The sequence below is a fragment of the Mercenaria mercenaria genome, chromosome 9, assembly GCF_021730395.1.
Source record: "Mercenaria mercenaria strain notata chromosome 9, MADL_Memer_1, whole genome shotgun sequence".
NCBI classification, from domain to species: Eukaryota; Metazoa; Mollusca; class Bivalvia; order Venerida; family Veneridae; genus Mercenaria; species Mercenaria mercenaria.
The window spans coordinates 3,454,301-3,480,750 of record NC_069369.1 but is presented as its reverse complement, the minus strand read 5'-3'; the positions used below and the strand labels follow the sequence as shown (position 1 = coordinate 3,480,750).

Genomic DNA, 26,450 nt, shown 5'->3' with positions numbered 1-26,450 from the left:
ATAAATAGTGTTAAAGCACTCTTTTGCTGTAAATTATTTCTTAATTATGTTGGACTTCATTTACCCGAGGAGTAATGTATCGAACGCCATGTGGCAATTTGACGTCATAATTGACGTCATAATGCTCTCTTACCAGTCCGCGCGTCAGCAGTTGTTTATCGCAGAATATATACAGGATATTTGTTTGTTTTGAGTGAATAAGAATAAATCTATAACATAAGGTTCATTTTATTTTATTTTTTGCTGCGTAACGTTATGAAATTCTCATTAATTAAAATAATTTGAATCGAGAAAATATAGAACAAAGTGCGACTACAATTTTCATCCTGTTTTAAGCAAATGATTTAAATTCATACACAATGTATGAGGGGGCGGAGCTATATTTCTCACAGTGTGAAAATATAGGTTTCATATTTTCACAGTGTGAGTGATGAGATATAAAAATATTTAACTGATAGAATACAGTATTTCATTAGTTAGCATAAAATAAAAGCTGAAAGCTTATTCATAAAGGTTTAATTTGGCAACGTAGGATATTTTTCACATTCTTTACTTCTTCCTTTTTAGTTACTCCATTTCTTGTAATTGTTCTTTATAATACTGCAATTTTGTTTACAATGTTCCTAACCAGACGAAAGTCTTGTATTGCTCTTGTTTGTACCCCTTAAAACTTACACATTGTAAGCAATTTCATTATCCTTAGGATAGTCTCCTAAACACGGTATATTGATATGAGATTCTACTTATTTATATGCAAGTCCATGCTATATTAAAGTCAATGAATCAACTTGGCTTTTTAGTGTTAACTTTGAAACCATGGTAGGCCAATGATAAGGTTACAAACGTAGCATAAACCTGTTTAAATTACCCTGAGACGTGTTTGCAACTGAACTGACATTTACAAGACGATGTCCGACTGTGTTCCTTTCATTGTTCATTTTGCCCTCGTTTGTCTATACTTTTTACTTCATTTATATTTTCATGATATGTTTATTTGTACAAATCAATACATACACTGTTACGGGGTTGTGGTTTGCATTGCGTTCTCGGAACCTGACTTTTTTGTTAGAAGTTGATATTTTGTCTTCCAGGTTCCCAAGTGAGAGTTATGTGCTGTTTTGCTCACTAATTATGTTATCCCCAATGGAGCAAACACAGTGTATTTTTTTCACCATCTATAGTCTGTAATATCCTTACACTACCTTCTCAAGTTATTCAAGATGATTCATCACAACAGTATCCTATGCTCGCCTTACTTTGATATGGAAACCCGTAATATTTAAGGTTTTGCAAACATCTTTCCCGCACAGTTTTCATCCAGTGTTTTGTGGTAGCCAGCCTTTCTGTACTTTCAGTACTTTGATTATTCTTTGGGGTTATTTGTCCACGGGCGTTGGGATAGCCGGTTATCCAGTGTGAGAAGGAAGGCTTACTTTTTTGTTATTAAATAAGAGTCATTGGTACACGTAGCTTAAATAATCGTTATTCTATTGTCGAATTAGGTTTACCCTTCATGTATTGATAATCATCTAACTATTATCTTATATCTAAAGCAATGTAATATCAAACAATCAATCGATCAAGAATCGGCTGGCGCTAAAAATAAATATTAAATTGACTGTCCTAGTCAATAAGCATATTAATCAATTAAGTTCATTGAACGGACATAAGCGTTCGAAAAGGAACGAACTTCCATGTCAACGGTGCATTTGCAATTCGTTCGATAATACTATACCTGTCATGATTTTTATGATAAATTACTAGGATGAGTTTCTGTCATAATATATCAATTAGCTGAGGGTCTCCACTTTACTAAGGTGTAAAAAATTGTTTGTTTCCGGTATCCCGACTTACCCTAAATTTTTTGGCCCGACCCTAAATGTTTTATGGCCTTGGAGAATATTGTTTTTCAACTTCTTAACAAAAAGTTGCAAAACTGCACGTTTTATGCTTAAAACATGGCCAGTGATGTTAGAAATCAACATATGTATGCTCTTAAGGCAAAACCCCTTATTTGTATTCATTTTTGACACAAAAATAACTTTCGAAAAGTCTTCCTTACAAAATTCCCCCCAAAAATAATTTCCGACCTACCTACCCTGATCTTTTTTAGCATGTTACCGGAAACAAAGAATTTTTTAGGCCTAATGTATGCTGTGTATAAATATTTGTTTGATGTCTGGACGATGTACATGTGACGTACTATGATCCCCTCAGGTTGTTTTCTGACAACACCTATAAAAATGTATGTAATTTGTCCTAGGTCAGTCTGGGTCATAGTTTGAACTTTCCTTATAGAATTTGTTACTTTTTAGAAGTACATAAAAATGAAATTAGAATTTTAGCTTTCTGGGTAGTTTTTTTTCAAAACACATGTGCTTACAGAAGAAATTCCCTTTTTGTCAACAAAAGATTTTAAATGTATATTGAAATGTTCGACACTTTGCACAATAGGGTACTTTTTACGTAGAAGGACATCAAATAATCAAACGTTGATTTATTAAGATTTTATTTAATTAATAATTGTAAAACTATTTTATGAAATTCCGCTCCTTGAAAACTTGACATTTCGATATTCCAGAGCTCTGGCTTGAACTTCAGTGCTAAACAGATTTTTTTAATATCTGAATTTAAACATTATAGAATTCGAAGCTCCAAAATTTTAAACTTTAACAGCTCTAAATATTAGAGTTTCGATCTTCTCTGTAGGTAGCCCGATGTTCTAGTAGTAGCACGCTTAACTGTCAATCCAAAGGTCCGGGGTTCGAATCCCGGTCCAGGCATTGGAAAATTCTGGGATGCTCTGGGGTGTCTCCCATCTAACTAAGAGGCCAATAGTGGTTCTTCCCCAGAAAAGACGACTTCGCGTGTATCGGGCTATACACCGGGCGCGTTAAAGAACCATACTGTCTATTCGCAAAAAACTAGACTAAGTTAGCCGGACAGACCTGTATCTAAAAAGACTTTTCTCTGACTCATTCTGTCCCTCAGGTCAGATCTCTCTGCTACTGTACTTGTAGAGGTATTTGGCTGCCTTTGCGCTATGTAAAGCGCCTTTTAACGCATTTATCATGAAAAGAGCGCTATATAAATCTGGTATAATATTATAAATCTAGTATAATATAAAACATGCAGGCTCGAAATTCATTACCAGCTCGATATTCCTCATTCTAAAAGTAGTTTGTGCTTTCATCTTCGGACTGGCTGGAAATGCTATTTTCAAACTTTGAAATTAAATTTTCGAACTACCTCGACATTCAATGCATGCTCAATATTCGACATTTTAAGAATACGAAGTTCGATTTTCAAGCTGTCCTAACATCCAATGCCAGTTTTAAAAAGATTGAAATCCAGTCTACAGGTTCCGGTTAATCAGTACCAGGTAGTCCAATACGGCTTTTGGAAAACGAGAACTTTCGTTTGCTCGAAATTAAATGCCCCCGCATCATTCTGAACATTTTAATTTCCATCTTCGAGCTGACATGGAATTTAAAGCTAGGTAGAAACTGAATTTCGATCTTGTATATAACAAATGTGCAAGCAGTGTTATTGGATTGTAGCAGTGTGTGTATATAATGTATATAATTAGTCTATGATATCGATTGTCCGATTAGCTCAGTTGGTAAAGCATCTGACTTGCAAGCAGAAGGTCGCAGGTTCGAGTCCTGTATCGAGCTGCACATTTTCCCGCTCCTATTACATTGGTGCCGTGAGTGTGGTTACTAGCCTTGGTGCACCATTTATACTGTATTATACTCGCCAGTGAAATTTTGCCAGCTCTGTATGGAGTTGCCGCAAAACAGTTACCCGAGAGCCAAATATTTCCATCAGCGCAGTATGTCGGTAAATAGCTACACATAGCTAATTTTCTTTATTATGAATACACAAGGTTGGAATAAGTTCGAACTGTAATTTGTATTTACACTCAGCTCTCTGTGGTGATGTTTTTGCTTAGTCTAATTTTTTTATGATTAAAGTGATATTTTAAAGTAAAGCTCGAACTCACCAAGTCTAAAGCAAGTGAGTTAAGGGAGAGCAAGTTCATGGATAGTGCACACAAACTGAGTGAATTTAAATTGTTATGAACTCAAAGCTAGTCAGTTATTTTTAGGTCGACTGTATATTTTTTTTGAAACTGTAGAGCTTTCGCCGGAGCTGGCGTCCGCGTCACAAAAGTTTTACATGTAAGTCAGTTTCTCAACAACTACTTTGTCAAATGCTTTCAAACTTCACACTGGTCTTGGACATTGTTAGATGACATTTCAAGACAAGTTATTTAACTCTATCTTATATTTTGTCAAAATTATGTAGCTTTATAAGTTAGAATTTCAGGTTAAAGTTTTGCAAGGAAGCAGGTTTCTCAGAAACTTCTAGGCCAAATTAGTCCACTTTTAAACTTCGCTCATGTCTTTGGCACCATGATTTGAACTCCCGGGACAAGTTACATAACTCTAGTTTTTATTTTGTCATAATTATATCCCTTTTTAAGGGTTAGGGTTTGTGACAATTTTGCATGAAAGCATATGTTTCTCAGGAATTACTTGACCAAATGTTTTAGATTCTTCATACCTCTTTGGTATAATAGAATGTCCTCACGTGCCACTTTTTATAACGATGATTTACGTTTTTACAGAAGTATGTCCTTTTTCAACTTAGGAAAGTTTGCAAAAGTTTTTTGTGTGTGAAGTATTATCTGGTAGAGGGGCTTCGAATAGTCGAGCGCATTGTCATTAGACAGCGCTAAGAGTGTTTAAGTTAACTTGAAGTGATCGAGTTAGGTCAATGCACAGAGGTTTTTTATTGTATAGCCCATTGTTCAGTGCTCTGTTAATAAATATATGCATTATCATATCCCATTCACTATAAAAGAGAAAAAATACGCCACCAGAAAAAAAGGAATTTTTTGGAAAGTCAGTAAAATGCCAATATTCATCAATTTTTGTTTAAATCACTTTAAATTTCCGGTGTTTAAGTTTTATTTTAAACCTGTTTAGATAATAACAAATCATTTGACATCTTTTTCAATGATGTACTCCCCAACGCCCCTATGGGCATTTGAGAATATATTTAGCAGGGTAAATCCAGTGAGCTGTTGTAAATTACACGCGAAGTAAAAATTACGTTACACTAGAAATGGCCGATCATGGACGCCTAACATTTTGTTTATTTTTCTTTTGCGTAATTTTATCGACACACGCCATTAATGCAGACATTATATCCGCTGAAATTGAGGCGATTGTTACTTCTGAAACTGAGAATAAAAGGGACACTACTGGATCGGCGATTTTCGTGACAGGATCGGAACAGACGATTTTATTAGTTGGTCGGAATTTTTCCGTCGAAACGTCTGTAGCTTTCACATCAAGGGGTGCAGAGAGGGGGGTACATTGTGAAAAACATGGGCAAATGACATCAGGATATAACGTTGAAAATTCGTCAGATACCACCAATCACAGAGCATTTCTGAAAGTGCAGTTTGATAAAATTACTGCTGAAGGAGAGTATCTGTATATTTGTGTCAAGGAAAGGATAGGTGAGGATATTTCTTGGATTCATCAAGGGAAGGACCCTTATTTACGCTTTACTGTTGTAAAAGCAGACTCAACATTTTTGCCCCTATGGCTCCAGATCACATTTATTGTAGGCCTGCTTTGCCTTTCTGGCCTTTTCAGTGGTTTGAATCTTGGCTTGATGGCATTGGATAAAACAGAATTAAAAATTATTGAAAGATGTGGCAAACCAGCTGAGAAGAAATATGCAAAAGTTATCTCACCACTTCGTAAAAGAGGAAATTTTTTACTTTGTACATTACTTCTTGGAAATGTCCTTGTTAACAACAGTTTGACCATTTTACTTGATAATGTTAGCAATGGATTAATTGCTGTCATTGCAGCAACAGCTTTCATTGTTATTTTTGGTGAAATTATTCCACAAGCCATTTGTTCCCGTCATGGATTAGCAGTTGGAGCAAGGACAAGATTTGTTACATACTTTTTTATGGTATTAACTTTTCCTCTGTCATTTCCAATTAGCTTGTTATTGGATAAGATTCTTGGAGAGGAAATAGGCCAGGTATACAACAGAGAGAAACTACAGGAATTAATACGTGTTACAAAAGATTTCAGTGCTCTTGATGAAGATGAAGTAAATATTATATCAGGTGCATTGTCTTTGACTAAGAAAACAGTGAAAGATATTATGACACGTATAGATGACGTTTTTGTGCTTGATTATAATGATCATCTCAGCTTTGAGACAATGTCGGACATAATGAAAAGAGGCTACAGTAGGATTCCAGTTTATGAGAATGAAAAGAGTAACATTGTGGCTTTACTAAATATAAAAGATCTAGCATTGATTGATCCTGATGACAATACCCCACTGAAGACCGTCTGTAAGTTTTACCAACATCATCTGATCTTTGTTTTTGATGACCATAAACTGGACCAGATGTTGCAAGACTTTCGCCAAGGTATGAAGTTTGGTACTAATTTTATTTATTTAATTATTTTTTTTTGAAATGTTGAGCTCTCTGATTTGAAAATGTAAAATGCTGCTAATGAAGGTCATAGGTGACAATGTAGTTTCAAAACAATGCTAAAGGCCTGTTTGTATCATCATAACTCTTGAGCAGCTTTATTTCTGTTCATTACAGGGACTAAATTAAATGTCAGTGAATTTCCTTTTAATGCTTCCTGCCTTGTGTTTATTGTGATTTAGTGTTGTTATATCAGGTTTTTTTAGCTAATTTGGGAACATATCCTATACCTGTAACCTCCAAAATTGGGAATTTTGATGCGTAAAAATTAATGTAGAAGGCCATATTGGAAATAAGTTGTATATATACTATGTACAATGTACTCTTAATATGTCGCCTTCTTAAAATAAAGTTATTATTATTATTATTATTATTATTATTAATGTTCCAAATTGGGAAATATTTAGTCCCATAGGATATAGTAAGGATGTGTTTTTAAAAGCACTTTCTCATACACTTGTTTCACATTGTACTAACTCTTTTACATACTTCCATTACAAAATTGTCCATAATTTGGTCAGTGATTGTGCAATTTTGATGATTTTTTTTTCAGAATGTAGATTGGGAATTTTTGCACTGATTTTGGGAAAAATACATACTTTTTGGCACTGGGAATATTAATATAGCCGAATAACGGCTATAAAAATGGCCGAAAAAAACCCTGTATACCTGGTCCTTCAGGGTTTTGGAGAACGTTCAGTTTTACTACCATACTGCCAGTTTGATTAGGGCTGGGACGATTTCAAAATTTTAAACCGGTTAATCATTTGTATGAAATGTATCAAACTGGTTAATCGGTCCCATATTTGAAATGCCTTTTTCTTTCCTGACAACTGTATCAAGGTACTTCCAGCAGCTGACTTCATTAGGAACTTATGGACTTTATCGTTTGGAAGCAGTGTGATAATTAATTTTCTAGAGGCCATATATTTCATGAGATCTTCATGAAAATTAGTGAGAATGTTCACCTTGATGATATCTAGGTAAAGTTTAAAACAGGGTCACGTACCTTTGAAAACTAGGTCAATAGGTCAAATAATAGAAAAACCTTGTGACCTCTCTAGAGACCATATTTTTCAATGGATCTTCTTGAAAATTGGTCAGAATTTTTATCTTGATAATATCTAGGTCAAGTTCAAAACTGGGTCACATGAGCTCAAAAACTAGGTCACTATGTCAAATAATAGAAAAAACGACGTCATACTGAAAACTGGGTCATGTGGGAAGAGGTGAGCGATTCAGGACCATCATGGTCCTCTTGTTTATTGAACTTATACATGTACATGTAAATTAGGTCAGACATTAATATTGTTGGTGTAACAGCAAATAAATAAAAAACATTTTATAAATGACTATGAGATAGGTCAGGACTCGACAGATTCCTTGAAAACAACACATCCTGTATCCATTTTATTACCCTTTAAATCTGTTGTTTTATACTGTAAACTTTAGAAAATTTTGCTTCAAAAATTGCGTTTTTTAGCTCATCTGATTTTTTGAAAAAATGATGAGTTATTGTCATCACTTGAGCGGTTGTCGGCGTCAGCATTGTCTGGTTAAGTTTTATGTTTAGGTCAGCTTTTCTCCTAAACTATCAAAGCTATTGCTTTGAAACTTGGAATACTTGTTCACCATCATAAGCTGACCCTGTACAGCAAGCAACATAACTCCATCTTGCTTTTTGCAAGATTTATGGCCCTTTTTGTACTTAGAAAATATCAGATTTCTTGGTTAAGTTTTATGTTTAGGTCAACTTTTCTCCTAAACTATCAAAGCTATTGCTTTGAAACTTGGAATACTTGTTCACCATCATAAGCAGACCCTGTACATCAAGAAACATAACTCCATCTTGCCTTTTGCAAGATTTATTGCCCCTTTTGGACTTAGAAAATCAGTTTTCTTGGTTAAGTTTTATGTTTAGGTCAGCTTTTCTCCTAAACTATCAAAGCTATTGCTTTAAAACTTGCAACACTTGTTCACCATCATAAGTTGACCCTGTACAGCAAGAAACATAACTCCATCCTGCTTTTTGCAAGATTTATGGCCCCTTTTGGACTTAGAAAATATCAGATTTCTTGGTTAAGTTTTATGTTTAGGTCAACTTTTTCTCTTAAACTATCAAAGCTATTGCTTTGAAACTTGCAACACTTGTTCACCATCATAAGCTGACCCTGTACAGCAAGCAACATAACTCCATCCTGCTTTTTGCAATAATTATTGCCCCTTTTGGACTTAGAAAATCATTTTCTTGGTTGAGTATTAACTATTATGTTAAAGTCAACTTTTCTCATAAACTATCAAAGCTATTGCTTTAAAACTTGCAACAGTTTTTCACCATCATAAGTGGACACTGAACATCAAGAAACATAACTCTGTCCTGCTTTTTGCAAGAATGATGGCCCTTTTTAGACTTAGAAAATCATGGGTAGGACAATAGTTCTGTTACACAAAAAAAATCAGATGAGCGTCAGCACCCGCAAGGCGGTGCTCTTGTTATAAATTACGTCACTTCTGGTCAAAGAAAGCAGACCAAAAGCAAAAGTATAATTTTCCCCAAGTCAGAATTGAAAATAAAAATTTTGTTATAGATTTTCAACTTTAACAATTACTTTGCAAAGTTAGTAATAGTTTTCCTACTACAATTATAAAAATGCCATCCCACATTTGCAAATACTGTTCGAAAAAGATGTCTTTTTACTATTAATTAATTATAAATTATATGTAACACTAACATATTTTTCATTTTTAGCTCATCTGATTTTTTGAAAAAAAAATGATGAGTTATTGTCATCACTTGAGCGGTTGTCGGCGTCGGCGTTGCCTGGTTAAGTTTTATGTTTAGGTCAGCTTTTCTCCTAAACTATCAAAGCTATTGCTTTGAAACTTGGAATACTTGTTCACCATCATAAGCTGACCCTGTATAGCAAGAAACATAACTCCATCTTGCTTTTTGCAAGATTTATGGCCCCTTTTGTACTTAGAAAATATCAGATTTCTTGGTTAAGTTTTATGTTTAGGTCAACTTTTCTCCTAAACTATCAAAGCTTTTGCTTTGAAACTTGGAATACTTGTTCACCATCATAAGCAGACCCTGTACATCAAGAAACATAACTCCATCTTGCTTTTTGCAAGAATTATTGCCCCTTTTGGACTTAGAAAATCAGTTTTCTTGGTTAAGTTTTATGTTTAGGTCAGCTTTTATCCTAAACTATCAAAGCTATTCCTTTAAAACTTGCAACACTTGTTCACCATCATAAGCTGACCCTGTACAGCAAGAAACATAACTCCATCCTGCTTTTTGCAAGATTTATGGCCCCTTTTGGACTTAGAAAATATCAGATTTCTTGGTTAAGTTTTATGTTTAGGTCTACTTTTTCTCTTAAACTATCAAAGCTATTGCTTTAAAACTTGCAACTCTTGTTCACCATCATAAGCTGACCCTGTACAGCAAGCAACATAACTCCATCCTGCTTTTTGCAATAATTATTGCCCCTTTTGGACTTAGAAAATCATTTTCTTGGTTGAGTATTAACTATTATGTTAAAGTCAACTTTTCTCATAAACTATCAAAGCTATTGCTTTAAAACTTGCAACAGTTTTTCACCATCATAAGTGGACACTGTACATCAAGAAACATAACTCTATCCTGCTTTTTGCAAGAGTGATGGCCCTTTTTAGACTTAGAAAATCATGGGTAGGACAATATTTCTATTATACAAAAAAAATCAGATGAGCGTCAGCACCCGCAAGGCGGTGCTCTTGTTTTTACCAATTTTGACAATGCCAGAAGACATTTTCCCAATTTCACTAGTGTTGATGGCATTCCCATGAAATGATTTCTTAATGTCCTGAAACTGAAAGAAATTCTCTGGTTTAGGTAGTTCAAGCTTGGTAGAGTTGGGTTACCCTAAACAAACAACATTTTCATGCCTTGTATTAAGAGCCTGTACTTTAAAATTCAATATAAACTTCCTCAAAAAGAGTAAACACTAAAATTTAGCATGTTTAAAGTATCATGGTTAGTAATTGACACATTGGCTATCAAAATAAAATTTTATTATAAAATTCTTTGAAACAAGCTGTATATACAATGTACATTTAGAAATACAGTTAAAAGTGTTTGATCATTTTATGATAGGCCTCATGTACAATATTGTTCTGTTTTACCAAAGTATCTGCAACAGGTAAAAGGTTTTTACTATGTTGTCATTTGGGCATTTCATAAATTTATGGTTTCTTAAAATTTGTTCAAATTGTGTGTTTGGGTACTTGAACAATTTAAAGCTGCACTGATAACTGTAACATTACTTTAATTGTAATTGAATTAACAAATATAACTTTCATTCAAACATGTTTTTGATGAAATAGCCAAGTGTACACTTGGCCTTAAGTGTTGACTGCATTGGACTATGAAATATGATTAAGCCTTACATGGTTAAGAGACACAATTATGAAAGTCTGCATAATTAATGCAAGTGTCTTGTAAATGTCAACAGGTATATATATTGTAGTTATGATATTAAGATATGGCTATTGTGTACATACTACATTTTGGCTTAATAAGGATTGGAGAACAGTATTTCTTCAATGTGTTCTTCAGGTGGACCACAGGAGTCTGAAATTCTATCAATGAGACCATAGAAGTCTATCTTTACAAAAAATACGCTCTATATATATAAAATATAAGGGGTATTTTTTTGTAAAGATAGACATCTATGGTCTTATTGATAAAATTTCAGACTCCTGTGGGTGGACTTTTCTAAAGGCACTTAATGTCATATAAATTCCTGAAATACTAAGACAACATTAAATGTCATTTTATTATGTAATAAAAGTTTGAATTTATTATGAGAATTTATGTGTTGTTAATATTTTTTTCAATATTAAAGGCTACATGTACCTTGAGATGTTGATAAAGCATTTTCAACGATATTTTAAATTGAACTAAAGAATTTTGGCGTTTGCAAGTGCAGGCCTTTTTTTAACTTTTAAAAGGGATTTTAATAGAAAACAATTTCTGAATTTGATTTTACCATTCAGTATTTAGTAGCAGATAAGGCCATACCAAATTGATTAATAGTTCTTCGGAAAATTTTCAAAAAAAATAGGAGCGGGCAAGCGAAATTTTTATTTTATTTTTTTTTTCTCAATTTTGATTTTTTCAGAGGCGGGTAGATTTTACATGGAGCGAGCGGGCTTTTTTTATTTTTTTTTTCCAGCTTGAACCCTTGAGGAGGCGGTTATGATTATATATAAAGTTAACATTTCTTTAGAAATAACACAGAAATCAAATATTTACAGTGTGGGTAACACAGTATATAGCTTTTCTATATGTTTTAAAGACTACATGAATGATTTTGCAAATAAATTCTTGCCAGAACTCACTGAATCACTTTTTTTTATTTTGTAATTTTAATTACTAAGGAATGAGTGTCTTATTTTTAATTTTGATTTTTCTACATTAATCTGAAGACGCGCCTATTTAATGGCACAGGATGAGGAATATTTAAGACAAAACAGGCACATGATTGTGTGGAATAACATTTCTTCTGAAACACAGTTAGATGGCTTTGACACATGAACAAATTTGTGCCCCTAGTGGAACTCCAACCCATAGAGGTGACAGGGGAAGTAATAAACCACTTGACCAGTGAGACCTGACAGAATTGGGCATACAGATGCTTAGACATTGCTCGAATCCCTTTGGAATAATCTTTTAACAGATCATGATCAGGCTAGCTTAAGCTTTTGTGGTAGAGATTCATTTCAGGCAAAAATAATAACAGACGGACAAAGAACGATTCCAATATGACCTCCCTTAAAAGTGTTGTTTGTTGTGCTTTGACTGAACTAGAAATTTAGAGTTGGGGAAGTCTGTTTTTTTTTTTCAGTTTCTTTCGTTCAATCAATTTACAGCCAATTTTAAATATATCCTGGCATCATGTGTACAAACAGGCAAAACTGTGGTTACAAAAGGACAGATTTTGTTAGAAATTATTTTCATATCAACACTACTTATTTGAAAAGCTAAACAATTTTTAAATTAACTAAATGCTTTTTGATAGAATATCTGACTGATGTACTATTTAAAGGAGTTACATTCAAAAAGATTTGGGTCGAGACAATGTGATAGGTCGGTCAGGATTTGTGAACAAATATTTTTTTAAGCTAGTAGTTGGCCTCAGCTTTGGGCTCTAGATCTAACATGCTGAATTAAACAACTGATAACAAATGGTTTGAAAACTTATATCTGAACAATATTTCCAAATATTTTAACTGCATCCCCGTGCACGTCTTACAAGTCGGGCTTCGTTCTTTTCACTGTATTGAACAAAAGTAGAATGTGCCTATTTCATTACCTACCGGCACATCGAAGGCCATGTGTGGCACTAGCACAGACACTCCAGATTTAAAACAGATGATGAACAACACCATAATTCCTGACTTTTTTGAGTTTGGATCATCAGCTACATGTATTACGGACGCATGAAATCCGATCAATATCACTTTGACGCATTAAAACAGCGATAAAACCTGTTTTGCCGTTATTATTCTGGACCGCATAATCGAAAAAAAAAATTTTTTTTCGGAGATTTTTATGTACGTGCGGGCGGGTAATTTTTATTTTTTTTTCTCGGGAATGGAATTATTGATGCGGTAGTTCCGACGAACGACATATCAATTTGGTATGGCCCAAAGGATACTTTTAACAATAATTTCATGATGAAATTGAGCTCTTGTTTACATGAATTTGCATAACATATACATAATTAATTGTAGTAGATATATATACACAAAATTAGGTCAGTACATTATAGTATTACAGGCATATCTTTGTATTTTGTAAAAGTTGAACTTAATAAAAAATATAAAAGTCAGCTATTAAGTTAGTAAGTTTTAATAAGCATTATTGAATAGAAACCTAGAAACATTTTACTCATGCCACCCCCAGACTTTGTTTGTGGGGGACTCTATAGGAATCACTGTCCTTGTCCCCTCCTGTCCCTACAAGGCCAGATATCAAGTTGAAACATATATTTGTAGGATCATGGAACAAAATCACATGCCAGGTCCCATAACTCTGACTTTTATTACAAGCATTTATCTGTCCTTATCACATGGAAAATTTCCCAAAATTAATTTTTTTTTCAATATATCTGCAACCTTTTCATGCATTTGATTGAAATTTTACAACAACATTTGTGATCATAGTGTAAGTTTACATAATTATATACTACTGAGTTTTATACCCCTACCAAACAAAGGGGATGTATCCTTCCCACACATGTAACATAATAAAACTTATTACATACACGTTTCTATTCCCCGTTAAGTTACACTGGTACTGGAAACGTCAATATTTTTCGATACACTGACGCCTGAATTTCATATCGGGTGTGTGACGTAATTCAGTGCGTGTTGTTGCACTGTTTTTTTCTATTTTCTAACCTATAGATATATTAGCTTTTGATGCCAGACCCTTTCAAGCTTCTGTAGAATCAACATTTATCACATGAAATTCATTTTGAGAATATTGGTGAAATGTCTAGGTCAGCAGTTCACAAATACTGAAGTATCTGATGTCTAAGGCATCTTACACACTAGGGTGTTAGATGACTCACATGCTGCATTTTATGACTGAATGCGTAAATTCATACGTAAATTCATACGCTACTATAATAAAATAGTGCTTAAAAGAAAAGCATTGATTTCACTTCATTTCTTCTATAAATTAAAGACTACGACTTGCAAGAAAAACAATCTAGCTGGAGGTGTGGATGCCTGGATGGAAATATCTGGCTCTTGGGTAACTTTTTTGTGGTAACTCGACAGAGCCTCATTACTGCCTAAACAGTTACCCTCGAGCCAGATATTTCTATTTGCACCTTCAACCAGTGAATGATTCTTATAATATTGTATAACAAGCTTAGTTTGTCAGCTTGACACATGTGACATGTGCATACATGTATAAAAAGTTTATTTATTGATTCCAAAAACTGATTTTTTTTAGTTTTATTACAGTGAATTTAGTTTTATTACAGTGAATTTAGATTTATGACATCTATAGGTGAGGTGGTTGTAAATTAATTTAAATTCTAACACGATCCGCAGCAGCTGCTATATAAACATATAGCGAAATCGCCTATACATGAATCTACGATAAAATATAGCTCTTCCATTCCGCCCTACGATTGTAACATGACTGTGAAATTCTACTCTGCTTCCATTATATACAGTATAATACCGACTAAATATTCGATTTTTCAGTGCTAGTAGTAATAAAAAGTACATCAAATTTTCTGAAACAAACAATTTCTAACTGATGAATTTATTTGTTGATATTTTTACCGTAAGAAAATGTTTCAGCCCGGTAAGTTTCAACTTCAACACCAGTGCATCTATGTCTGGTCGTGTGTGTAGTGTACAATTCCTGCGTTGTAGCTAGGCACCACAAATGTCAACTAGATTCTACTTTGACAGTAAATAAATCATAATTCATGTTCCAATCTTCCAGACTCAAGTGTTTACGTGTTTATATGCCGCCGCAATGTCCTAGCGTGTATGTTTCAGTGCCATCATGTAGGTGACGTGTACTATTTTTAGAAACTGCATATATAAACTCTGCATTAAGTATTTATCTCTGATTTCTATATCCGACCTTAGATGTTATTAAAAATAACATTTTCACGGCAATAACTACTTAATAATTTAATTAAAATTTATTGAATATCGGAAAATTCCGTTTGATGTAACGCTTTCCATTCGTGGGAAGGTTTTTATAATAGCATATGGCCAACCGAATGACATATCGCGCTAAAATGTAGTGCTGTAAAATGCGAAGAATTTGCGTGGTTAGAATCGAAATAATAAATATGTTCCAATAATTTTATCAGTTGATAAAATATGGGCAGTCGTTCGGACGCGAATATTAAATCACTCGTGCTACGCACTCGTGATTTAATTATTACGCATCCGAACTCCTGCCCATATTTTATTAACTGATAAAATATAGGCACATATTTATTATTTCTTAATTAAACAAGCTTTTTGATAGCTTTCCCTTAAGATATGTTTTAAACATTTTTAGTTTTGTCTGAATTTCTTTGAAAAGTTTGTGTCTGGATGTTGTTCAAAATGTTGATAAAGAAACAGCTTTGTTAAGTGTGAAATTGATTGAAATTAATAATGAAGTGTGTTAAGTGCTGCATTATACATATTATTTGTGAAAGTTACATCATAAAGGATAAAAACATTGCTTAATCTGTCTTTATGCAGTGCATAGCTACATACCTGTACATATAGAACGTTTTAAAAGCTCAAGAAAAATATTCTAATATGGGCAAAAGTCCCAATAGAGAGTATTTTTTACCAGGGCAGCATTCAGTTGTCAGCACTTACTTGAGCAGTTCTTATTCAACGCGGCAGTGTTTGAAGGCATATTTTAGCTAGGTTTGATAACCATCCAGATTGTCCTGGGCAGTCTAGAGGCTCTAGAATTATGGCCCTTGATTATTAAAAATTGCAAAAATTGAAAGTGTCTGCACTCTTACTACTGTAGTTTTTATATTATATTCACCAGACTTGGCCACAGTATTTATGGGCAACTGTAACAACTTAGACATTTTGATAACCAGCTGGATGAGCCAAGTCATTCTTGAGTTAGGGTTCTTGAATTACGATGTACCTAAAATAGCAAAAATTGACTGTGTCAGCTCAAAGCAGTTCTAATTCAATGTTCATCAAACTTAGTCAGGACTTGTTTATAGTCATATTATCAGGGCAATGTGGAATGTTCTAATTGTTCTTGGTCTTGAATTGGACAAAACTGAGAACTAGTCGGCTCAATAGTAGAGTATTTTAAAAGTCCAAAAGTTATTTGCTTTGATGGTCATATATTGTGACAGTTTAGCAATCTTGTTATTTTTGGCAAGTAAAACTTTACTTAAATACTAGTCTGATTAAAAATTTACGACTCTGATGATTTGGGCTAGTGGTGTTTTGGACAGATGGGGATAGCTGTTTCTTGAATAAGTTTAATTGTTGTATATATATATATTGTAACAAGCATTGTGTTGCATGTTGTAGGTCATTCCCACATGGCAATTGTGAGGAGAGTGAACAACGAGGGTGACGGGGATCCATATTACGAGACACTTGGAGTTGTAACATTGGAAGATGTTATTGAAGAAATCATTCAGTCAGAGATCATTGATGAAACAGACACTCTAAGTAAGATAAGCTTGTCTCTGTTCTACCATGTATAGAGTTTTGAATGCTCACAGTATTCAAAATGTAATGTTTTCATACTGTCTTGGTTGAAAACTTAAATGGATATCACTACCATTGTTAAGAACAGGGGAGTGGGGTTTACCAAGAGGGAAGGGGCCCAGGCATGTCATATGGGGGTGAAGAACAAAGCTCGGTGTCTGGACAAAGGGGAATAAAAAACCTGATGTAAGGTCAATTTTTGGGGAAAACTGCATGATATAAAGGATTTTTCTGAGAGGAAGGGGTCTGTTAACAGCCTCTTTTATAGAAGGGGAAAAAAACCTGAAGAAGGTGGTATACTTTAGATCCCAGTCCAGTCCTACCACATTCCAGCTGCCTATACATAGTTTTACTTTACTGATGAGTTGCTTTCTGTCATGTTTGATATATTATTCACAAGTATTTTTGGCACATATATTGAGATATTGAGACAGACAGCTCTCTGGTTAATACATGTACTAGCAATGCATGGAAACATTTCATTTTGTAAACTGGGAAGAAGTAAACTAAGATTGTTTTTCTGTGTACTCTAGAAAATGTCACAGTATGTAGAAAATGTCACATTATGCATATCTTCCATTCTTTAAGATTTATCACTGTCCTATATAAAAAAGAGGTAGGCATGTTCGTTCAGATATTTAACATTAAAGATGGTAAGTCACAGTTACCAGAAAGCAATTTTTAGCTCCACTATTCGAAGAACAGGTAGAGCTGCACTCCCCCTTTTGCTGGCATCCTGATTTTGTTAAGTTTGTGGATGTAAGATCCAGTAGTCATGCTAATGGGAATGGATTGAAACTTCACACACTCACGCAGTCTGATTTACTGATTTGCAGTGCACATGTTCCACTAACTCTATGCTGTCATATAAGGAAATTATAAAGTGGTTCATATGAGTGATACTATGCATGTAATTTGTATTTCCTAAAATAAGCAGTTTCAAGCAACCTGTTTTTGGAAATTTTATGGGTTTTTTTTGTTGAGAGAAATCATTTTTACCTAAAAGGCTTGAACAAGTCTCTTTAAAACATAGAAGTTATAATAAACTGTGGATTTTGACTAGAGAATGACACACGTTTCATGAATTATTCATATTATACTGAGCTGGTGATTGCGGTCTCTTAATTAAACTGACACCTCTTAAGTGGCATATAGCTGAACAGTAACTGACAGGATATGATCTCACTGGTGTTTAATACAGGAAATTTTTTAGCTGGTGTTTTTTCTCTCTCTCAGTTTTAAACTTGTTAAATGAAAGACTAATTAAATTGCTATCATAGAGTCCATTTAATGTACTTTCATGTTACCACTGCTAGGAGGGTATTTCACTTTCCATCACCTCTCATGAACAGATCCTGCTATTTTTAGCTCACCTGTCACATAGTGACAAGGTGAGCTTTTGTGATCACCCTTCGTCCGTCATCAGTCTGTGCGTGCGTGCGTCTGTCCGTCCGTCAACAATTTCTTGTCTGCACGATAGTGGTTTCATTTATGATTTTATTTTAACCAAACTTGCACACAACTTGTATCACCATAAGATCTCGGTTCCTTTCTTGAACTGGCCAGATCCCATTATGGGTTCCAGAGTTATGGCCCCTGAAAGGGCCAAAATTAGCTATTTTGACCTTGTCTGCACAATAGCAGCTTTATTTATGATTTGATTTTTACCAAACTGGCACACAACTTGTATCACCATAAGATCTTGGTTCCTTTCTTCAACTGGTCAGATTCCATTATGGGTTCCAGAGTTATGGCCCTGAAAGGGCCAGAATAAGCTATTTTGACCTTGTCTGCACAATAGCAGCTTTATTTATGATTTGATTTTTACCAAACTTGCACACAACTTGTATCACCATAAGATCTTGCTTTCTTTCTTCAACTGGCCAGATTCCATTATGGGTTCCAGAGTTATGGGCCCAGAAAGGGCCAGAATTAGCTATTTTGACCTTTTCTGCACAATAGCAGCTTCATTTATGATTTAAATTTAATCAAACTTGCACAAAACTTGTGTTGCCATAAGATCTCAGTTCCTTTGTTGAACCAGCCAGATCCCCTAATGGGTTCCAGAGTTGTGGCCCCTGAAAGGACCAAAATCAGCTATTTTGACCTTGTCTGCACAATAGAAGCTTCATTTATGATTTGATTTTAACCAAACTTGCACACAACTTGTATCACCACAAGATCTTGGTTCCTTTCTTGAACTGGCCAGATTCCATCATGGGTTCCAGAGTTATGGCCCCTTAAAGGTCCAAAATTGGCTATTTTGGCTTTTGCAGCCATATAGAGACTTCATTTATGGTTTTATTTGATACAAACTTCTAAAATATCTTTAACAACAATAAATCTTGGATTCCATGACAAATCAGATCCAGTCATAGTTATTTTATATCTGATTACCTCCCCTGATTGTAGTGAAAATGGATTTATATCAGTAAGTACTTATAGGATTTATTTGAAATTTCATTATTGTCATTAGCTGGACTGAGCCAATCAGGGTAGATAACTATGGACTGATTTTATGTCAAATTACCTCCCTTTATTTCAAATTAAAATGGGTATATCTCCGTAACTAATGAAGATACTGATCTGAAATTTCATTTATGTCAACAGATTTATTTGGCAGATCCTTCTTATGTTCACTTACAATAATTTTCTTTTTGATTACTTCACTTTTATGTTACTATAAATAGCTTATTTTTAGTAACTTTTTTATTATTGGCCGTAGGGAAAACCCGAGACCACTTTTCTGTGGTACAACATGGATGGTACCTTCAATTTTTAGGTGTATTTTGACATATCTGTACCTTGTAAGAATTTTGTTTTTCTGTTTGGTTAAATTTCTTACTTTGTTGTTCCTGTCCTTTTGACTTAGATATTTTTTCTGAGGACCTTCTTGTCCTCAAGTGCAATGATAACAGGTGAGCGATATAGTGCCATCATGGCCCTCTTGTTTTATTATCCCCCCTTCGAAGAAGGAGGAGTATATTGTTTTGCAGATTTCGGTCGGTCGGTCTGTATGTAGACCAATCTGTTTCTGGATGATAACTCAAGAATGCTTGGGCCTAGGATCATGAAAGTTGATAGGAAGGTTGGTCATCACCTGCAGATGACCCCTATTGATTTTGAGATCTGTATGTCAAAGTTCAAGGTCACAGTGACCCTGAACAGTTAAACGGTTTCCGGATGAGAACTCAAGAACACTTGAGCCTAGGATCATAAAAGTTGATAGAGAGGTTGGTCATAACCAGCAGATGACCCCTATTGATTTTGGGGTCAGTATGTCAAAGTTCAAGGTCACAGTGACCCGGAACAGTTAAACGGTTTCCGGATAATAACTAAACATTGCTTGGGCCTAGGATCATGAAAGTTGATAGGGAGGTTGGTCATGACCAGCAGATGACCCCTATTGATTTTGAGGTCAGTAGTTCAAAGGTCAAGGTCACAGTAACCAGGAACAGTAAAACGGTTTCTGGGTGATAACTCAAGAACGCTTGGGCCTAGGATCAGGAAAATTGATAGGGAGAGTGATCATGACCAGCAGATGACCCCTATTGATTTTGAGGTCATTTGGTCAAAGTTCAAGGTTAGATTGGCCAGGAACATTTAAACGGTTTCTGGACAGTAACTTGAAAACGCTTGGGCCAAGGGTCATGAAAGATGATTTAGAGGTTCATCATGACCAGCAGATGACTCCTATTGATTTTAAGGTCAGTAGGTCAAAGGTCAAGGTTACAGTGACCGGAACATTCAAACCGTTTCAAGACAATAACTTGAAAACACTTGGGCCTAAGATCATGAAACTTGATAGGGAGATTGATCATGTCCTGTAGATGACCCCTATAGATTTTGAGGTCTGTATGCTAAAGGTCAAGGTCACATTGACCCGAAACAGTTAAACCCTTTCCGGATGATACCTTGAGAACACTTGGGCTTAGGATCACTAAACTTAATAGGGAGGTTGATCATGACCAGCAGATGACCCCTGTTGATTTTGAGGTCAATAGGTTGAAGGTCAATGTCACATTGAACCAGAACAGTAGAACCTTTTTTTTACAGTGAGCAAATAATTTCGGTTCCTTGTGTAATTACTGAATGCATCAAGTGGGGGCATTTCGTGTTCGACGAGCTCTTGTTTCTTGTTTCTTCTGTGACCTATAGGATCTTCTTACAGATTGATGAATAAAAGTTTATTGAAATAATGAAATGTTGTCAAAATGATCTTAAGTATGTTTTAAGGTTTAATGTTTTAAGTGTGTTTTAATCTTTAGAAAGTGTGATTTAAGGTTTGAAGCATAAGTATTTTATTGTTTTAACAAGTTAGCAAGCTTGAAACACCAAAGAATGCCCTGAAATACTTGCTGGCCAGGTACACAGTCTGCAGGTAAAACTAATTCAGACAGGTAATTGTTTGCTTGCAACTGAGCAGTTGGTCATTCATAATTTATGTAAATGATTCTCAAGAAATTATGTCATTTCTTGTTGTAAATATTTTATTTATCTGAATAATTATTCTGTTGTCAGTAATTCACATGACAGCAGCAGCCAGTATACTGCTTATCACATTTTCAATTTGTCAAAATATCTACTTTTAATAGAAATGAGATGTTATATTTGCTGTGGAATACTATACGGTATCAGAATAGAACAGTTGGTTTCTTACTAAATGGTAGGTAAGCCAGTCAGTTTGTTGAACATTAGTTTGGATTTTGACCAATCACTAGAGTATGGTCAGTCTTCATATTAGGATGATTATCAGAGGTAGGTAATAATTACGTCAGATGTCATAAGTGATCTAGAGACTGTTGCAGACCTAATGTCTGTGGGCAGCTTGGTCCAATGACCTTCAGCTTTATAAGATGGTTGCATGTAGTCAGCAGTATAATACCTAATGTCAATGAATCAAAAGCCAGTCTCATAAAAGCAAACAATGGCAAATGTTTTTTAGCTCGACTTTTTGAAGTCTAGTCTTATTAGTCTAGCTATTCTACTCACCCTGGCGTCGGCATCTCACCTTGGTTGAAGTTTTACATGCAAGTACATACAGCCATCATTTAAAGTCATATAGCTTTGAAACTTACTTTTTCATTTTCGAGGTCAATTACCAACCTCACTGGGTCAAGTCCCATAACTCTGAGATGTATTTTGGGCAAATTATACCCCCTTTAGACTTAAAAAATCATAGTTAAAGATTTACATGCAAGTTACTATCTCCAAAACTAATGCAGATATTGAATTGAAACTTCACATGTGTCTTTGGGGTTATAAAACTAGTTGATAGCATCAAGTCCCATAACTCTGACCTGCATTTTGGCCAAATTATGCCCCCTTTGGACTTACAAAATCCTGGTTGAAGTTTTACATGCAAGTACATACAGCTATTACTAAAAGGCATATAGCTTTGAAACTTACTTTTTCATTTTCTAGGTCAATTACCAACCTCACTGGGTCAAGTCCCATAACTCTGAGATGTATTTTGGGCAAATTATACCCCCTTTAGACTTAAAAAATCATAGTTAAAGATTTACATGCAAGCTACTATCTCCAAAACTAATGCAGATATTGAATTGAAACTTCACATGTGTCTTTGGGGTTATAAAACTAGTTGATAGCATCAAGTCCCATAACTCTGACCTGCATTTTGGCCAGATTATGCCCCCTTTGGAGTTAGAAAATCCTGGTTGAAGTTTTACATGCAAGAACATACAGCTATTACTAAAAGGCATATAGCTTTGAAACTTATTTTTTCATTTTCTAGGTCAATTACCAACCTAATTGGGTCATGTCCCATAACTCTGAGATGTATTTTGGGCCAATTATGCCCCCCTTTAGACTTAAAAAATCCTAGTTAAAGATTTACATGCAAGTTACTATCTCCAAAACTAATGCAGATATTGAATCGAAACTTTACATGTGTCTTTGGGGTTATAAAACTAGTTGATAGCATCAAGTCCCATAACTCTGACCTGCATTTTGGCCAGATTATGCCCCCTTTGGACTTAGAAAATCCTGGTTAAAGTTTTGTGTGCAAGTACATACAGCTATTTCTAAAAGGCATATAGCTTTGAAACTTATTTTTTCATTTTCTAGATCAATTACCAACCTCACTGGGTCAAGTCCCATAACTCTGACATGTATTTTGGGCAAATTATGTCCCCTTTTGGACTTAGAAAATCCTGGATAAAGTTTAACATGCAAGTTACTATCTCCAAAACTAATGCAGATACTGGATTGAAACTTTAAAAATATTTTAACATTTAGGGTAACATTTTCCTGCTTCTGGGACAATAATTCGAATAGTTGAGCATTTGCTGCCTTATGGACAGCTCTTGATTTTTTTTTACAAACAGCTCTCGGCTGTAAAGTTCATCCTGTTGTTTATATAGAATACATGATTGTTTTACATGCATTTTACTGCTGTTTTACACTATTTTCTGTCTGTTCTTAGAACATCTGTAATTTTTCATATCACTATACATGTGCTAAGGTTGATACACAGCTTGTCTCATCTGTTACATTATTCAGTGGTCACAGTCTACATAGCAATGCTATATATATATTCCTTAGAGCAAACTTGAAGAGCTCTAGAAAAAAGGAAATAGCTACTTATTGTTCTCATATCTATCTTTATATCCTTGGGATTACCAGTATTATTGAACCTTGTGTTTACACGCTATATTTGTCCATGATTGCATGACTCCTGAGCAGGAAATGTCTGAGAAATTTATAGAATATTGTGGATAATTTATTTATTGTCAACATTGATGAAGGGAGGCCACTTGTGGTTATTATAGGACCATATTGTAAATTGGTTCAGCCAAATATGTTATCGGGTCACTATAAATAAAGTTGTAATTAGGCCTTAATTTTTTGATTGTTAGTTTTACAAACCGTAGAATTGCCCAAGTATCGTAGGAGGAGGGAATAAAATTAAAAATAAAATTTCAAATCGAGGGAATAAAATTAAAAAATTAAATTTCAGATCCCAATGTTTTTTTTACTGTAGGAAAGGAGTATAGAGTAAAAAATAAAGAATAATGACAGACTCAGGAGGAAATATAAAAATAAATTGACAGAAAAATAAAATTCCCCAATTTATTTTGTCGTAGGAGGGTTTGTAAAATGAAGAATAAAAAAATTATTGCCTTATTATTATCATAGATTCACTTAAGAAGCAAAAGTTTCTAAGCCTTATATAATTTGTAAGCATCTGAAAATTTTAAGAGTGGAATATATTAGAAAAACTAAAGAAATGTATATACTGCATTCTTTTCCTACCCACATCTGAAGATGTCATTTTTGCAGACAGAAAGTATCATATGAGATAGAAATATGAATTATTTCATGGACTTTTTTGCATATAGATATCATTTAAAGGTATATAGCTTTGAAACTTATTTTCCTTTTTCTTGGTCAATAACCAACGTCCCAGGGTCAAGTCATAAAACTCTTGACATTTATTTTGGTCAAATTATGCCTGCATTTGAACTTTGAAAATCCTGGTTAAAGTTTTGCATGCAAGTACATATAGATATTATTATAGCGTATGGTTATCATTTAAAGGCATATAGCTCTGAAACTTATTTTTTGTTTTCTAGATCAATTACCAACCTCACCGGATGAAGTCCCATAACTCTTGACATGTATTTTGGGCAAATTATGCCCCCTATTGGACTTGGAAGAACCTGGTTAAAGTTTTGCTTGCAAGTTACTCCAAAACTTATGCAGATGCGGGATTGATACCTTAGATGCAATTCCTGCTGAGGCTTTGTAATGAACCTTTTTTGTCTATTTCATGTTTTCTGTATAACTGAAAATACAAAATTAGAAAAATAGGAACTGTGATTATTTTTGCTCTATCTACTTCCATTGGAAATCTACTAAAGGTCATAGACTTGTGCCTGATAGTTCAGCTATAGGAAATCAATGTTTACAGTGGCTCATTTAGTTATGGATCAGTTTACTTGAGTTTGGGATCAGTGTGCCAAGTTTCTGTCTTATTGGTCTCTCAACTGGCCAACTGTGTTTCATTAGAGCTGTCAACTTTCTCCCTTCCCAGATAGCTTGTTCATACAAAGGGAAAGAGATGGCTAAAGGTTATAGTGTATTTTTGTTTTCTAGATATCAGGTCTTTTAAAAACTTTTGTTATGTTTAAGTTACATAATTTTTTTATTATGTCATATTAATACAATTATGGGTTCATGTCTCAATAGATTAAAAACTAATTAGTTAACAAGAAAGGTTGGTTTGAAGTGATACCTGGTTAAAGTAAAAAAGCAGAGAAGTTAAAATTTCCAATTTGAAGTCTAATCATTTGCTGATAGCTTATTGTGCCTTACAACTGTAAACATTTACCAAAGAAAAACAACATTTTTGTTTCAGACAACACAGTTTGCAGAACATTATACAGACAACAGAATTAGCAACTATACAGATGAAATTATTAACTGACAGTCCTATAGAAATCACAATTAGCAGTCCTACAGATACCACACTTAACTGACAGTCATACAATCATGCAGATAACACAATTAGCAGTCCTACAGATACCACACTTAACTGACAGTCATACAGATAACACAATTAGCAGTCCTACAGATACCACACTTAACTGACAGTCATGCAGATAACACAATTAGCAGTCCTACAGATACCACACTTAACTGACAATCATGCAGATAACACAATTAGCAGTCCTACAGATACCACACTTAACTGACAATCATACAGATAACACAATTAGCAGTCCTACAGATACCACACTTAAATGACAGTCATACAGATAACACAATTAGCAGTCCTACAGATACCACACTTAACTGACAATCATGCAGATAACACAATTAGCTGACAGTTATACAGACAACGCAATTAGCTGACAATCATACAGATTACACAATTAGCTAAGACAACATAATTAGCTTACAATCATACCAATAAGAAGGTGAGCACAATCATACAGACAACATAGTTAGCTGACAAACATACAGACACTATAATTAGCTGACACTCATACCGACAGCATAATTAGCTGACAGTCATACAGACAACATAATTAGCTGACAATAATATAGATAATACAATCAGCAGACTAACGTACACACAACACAATTAGCAGACTTAATCATACACACAACACAATTAGCAGACTTAATCATACACACAGCACAATTACCAAACTATCATACACACAGCACAATCACCAGACAATCATTCATACAACACTATTAGCAGTCTATCTTACACACAGCACAATTAGCAGGCTATTGTACACACAGCACAATTAGCAGATGTAATCATACACACAGCATAATTAGCAGACATTCATACACCCAGCACTATTAGCAGACTATTATACACACAACACAATTAACAGACTACTATACACACACCATAATTAGCAGATGTAATCATACACACAGCACAATTAGCAGACTGTCATTCTCGCAACACTATTAGAAGACTATTGTATACACAACACTGTAAGCAGACTTTTGTACACACAACTCTATTAGCAGACTATTGTACAAACAACACTATTAGCAGACTATCATACACACAACACAATTAGCAGACTATCGTACATACAGCACTATAAGCAGACTATTGTACACACAACACTATTGTACGTACAACACTATTAGC

The 26,450-nt window shown here is 34.5% G+C and overlaps 1 protein-coding gene across 1 annotated transcript in view; it reads left to right on the top strand.

The window, feature by feature from the left end:
- The first annotated feature begins 5,112 nt into the window (after nucleotides 1-5,112).
- The window catches only part of LOC123546359 (metal transporter CNNM4-like), a 40,864-nt gene continuing 19,526 nt past the window's right edge, over nucleotides 5,113-26,450 (top strand). The window contains exons 1-2 of the mRNA XM_053550715.1: nucleotides 5,113-6,472; nucleotides 16,625-16,768. Of these exons, the coding sequence (XP_053406690.1) occupies nucleotides 5,134-6,472; nucleotides 16,625-16,768 (1,483 nt within the window). The 5' untranslated portion in view covers nucleotides 5,113-5,133. The remainder of the gene's footprint in view (nucleotides 6,473-16,624; nucleotides 16,769-26,450) is intronic.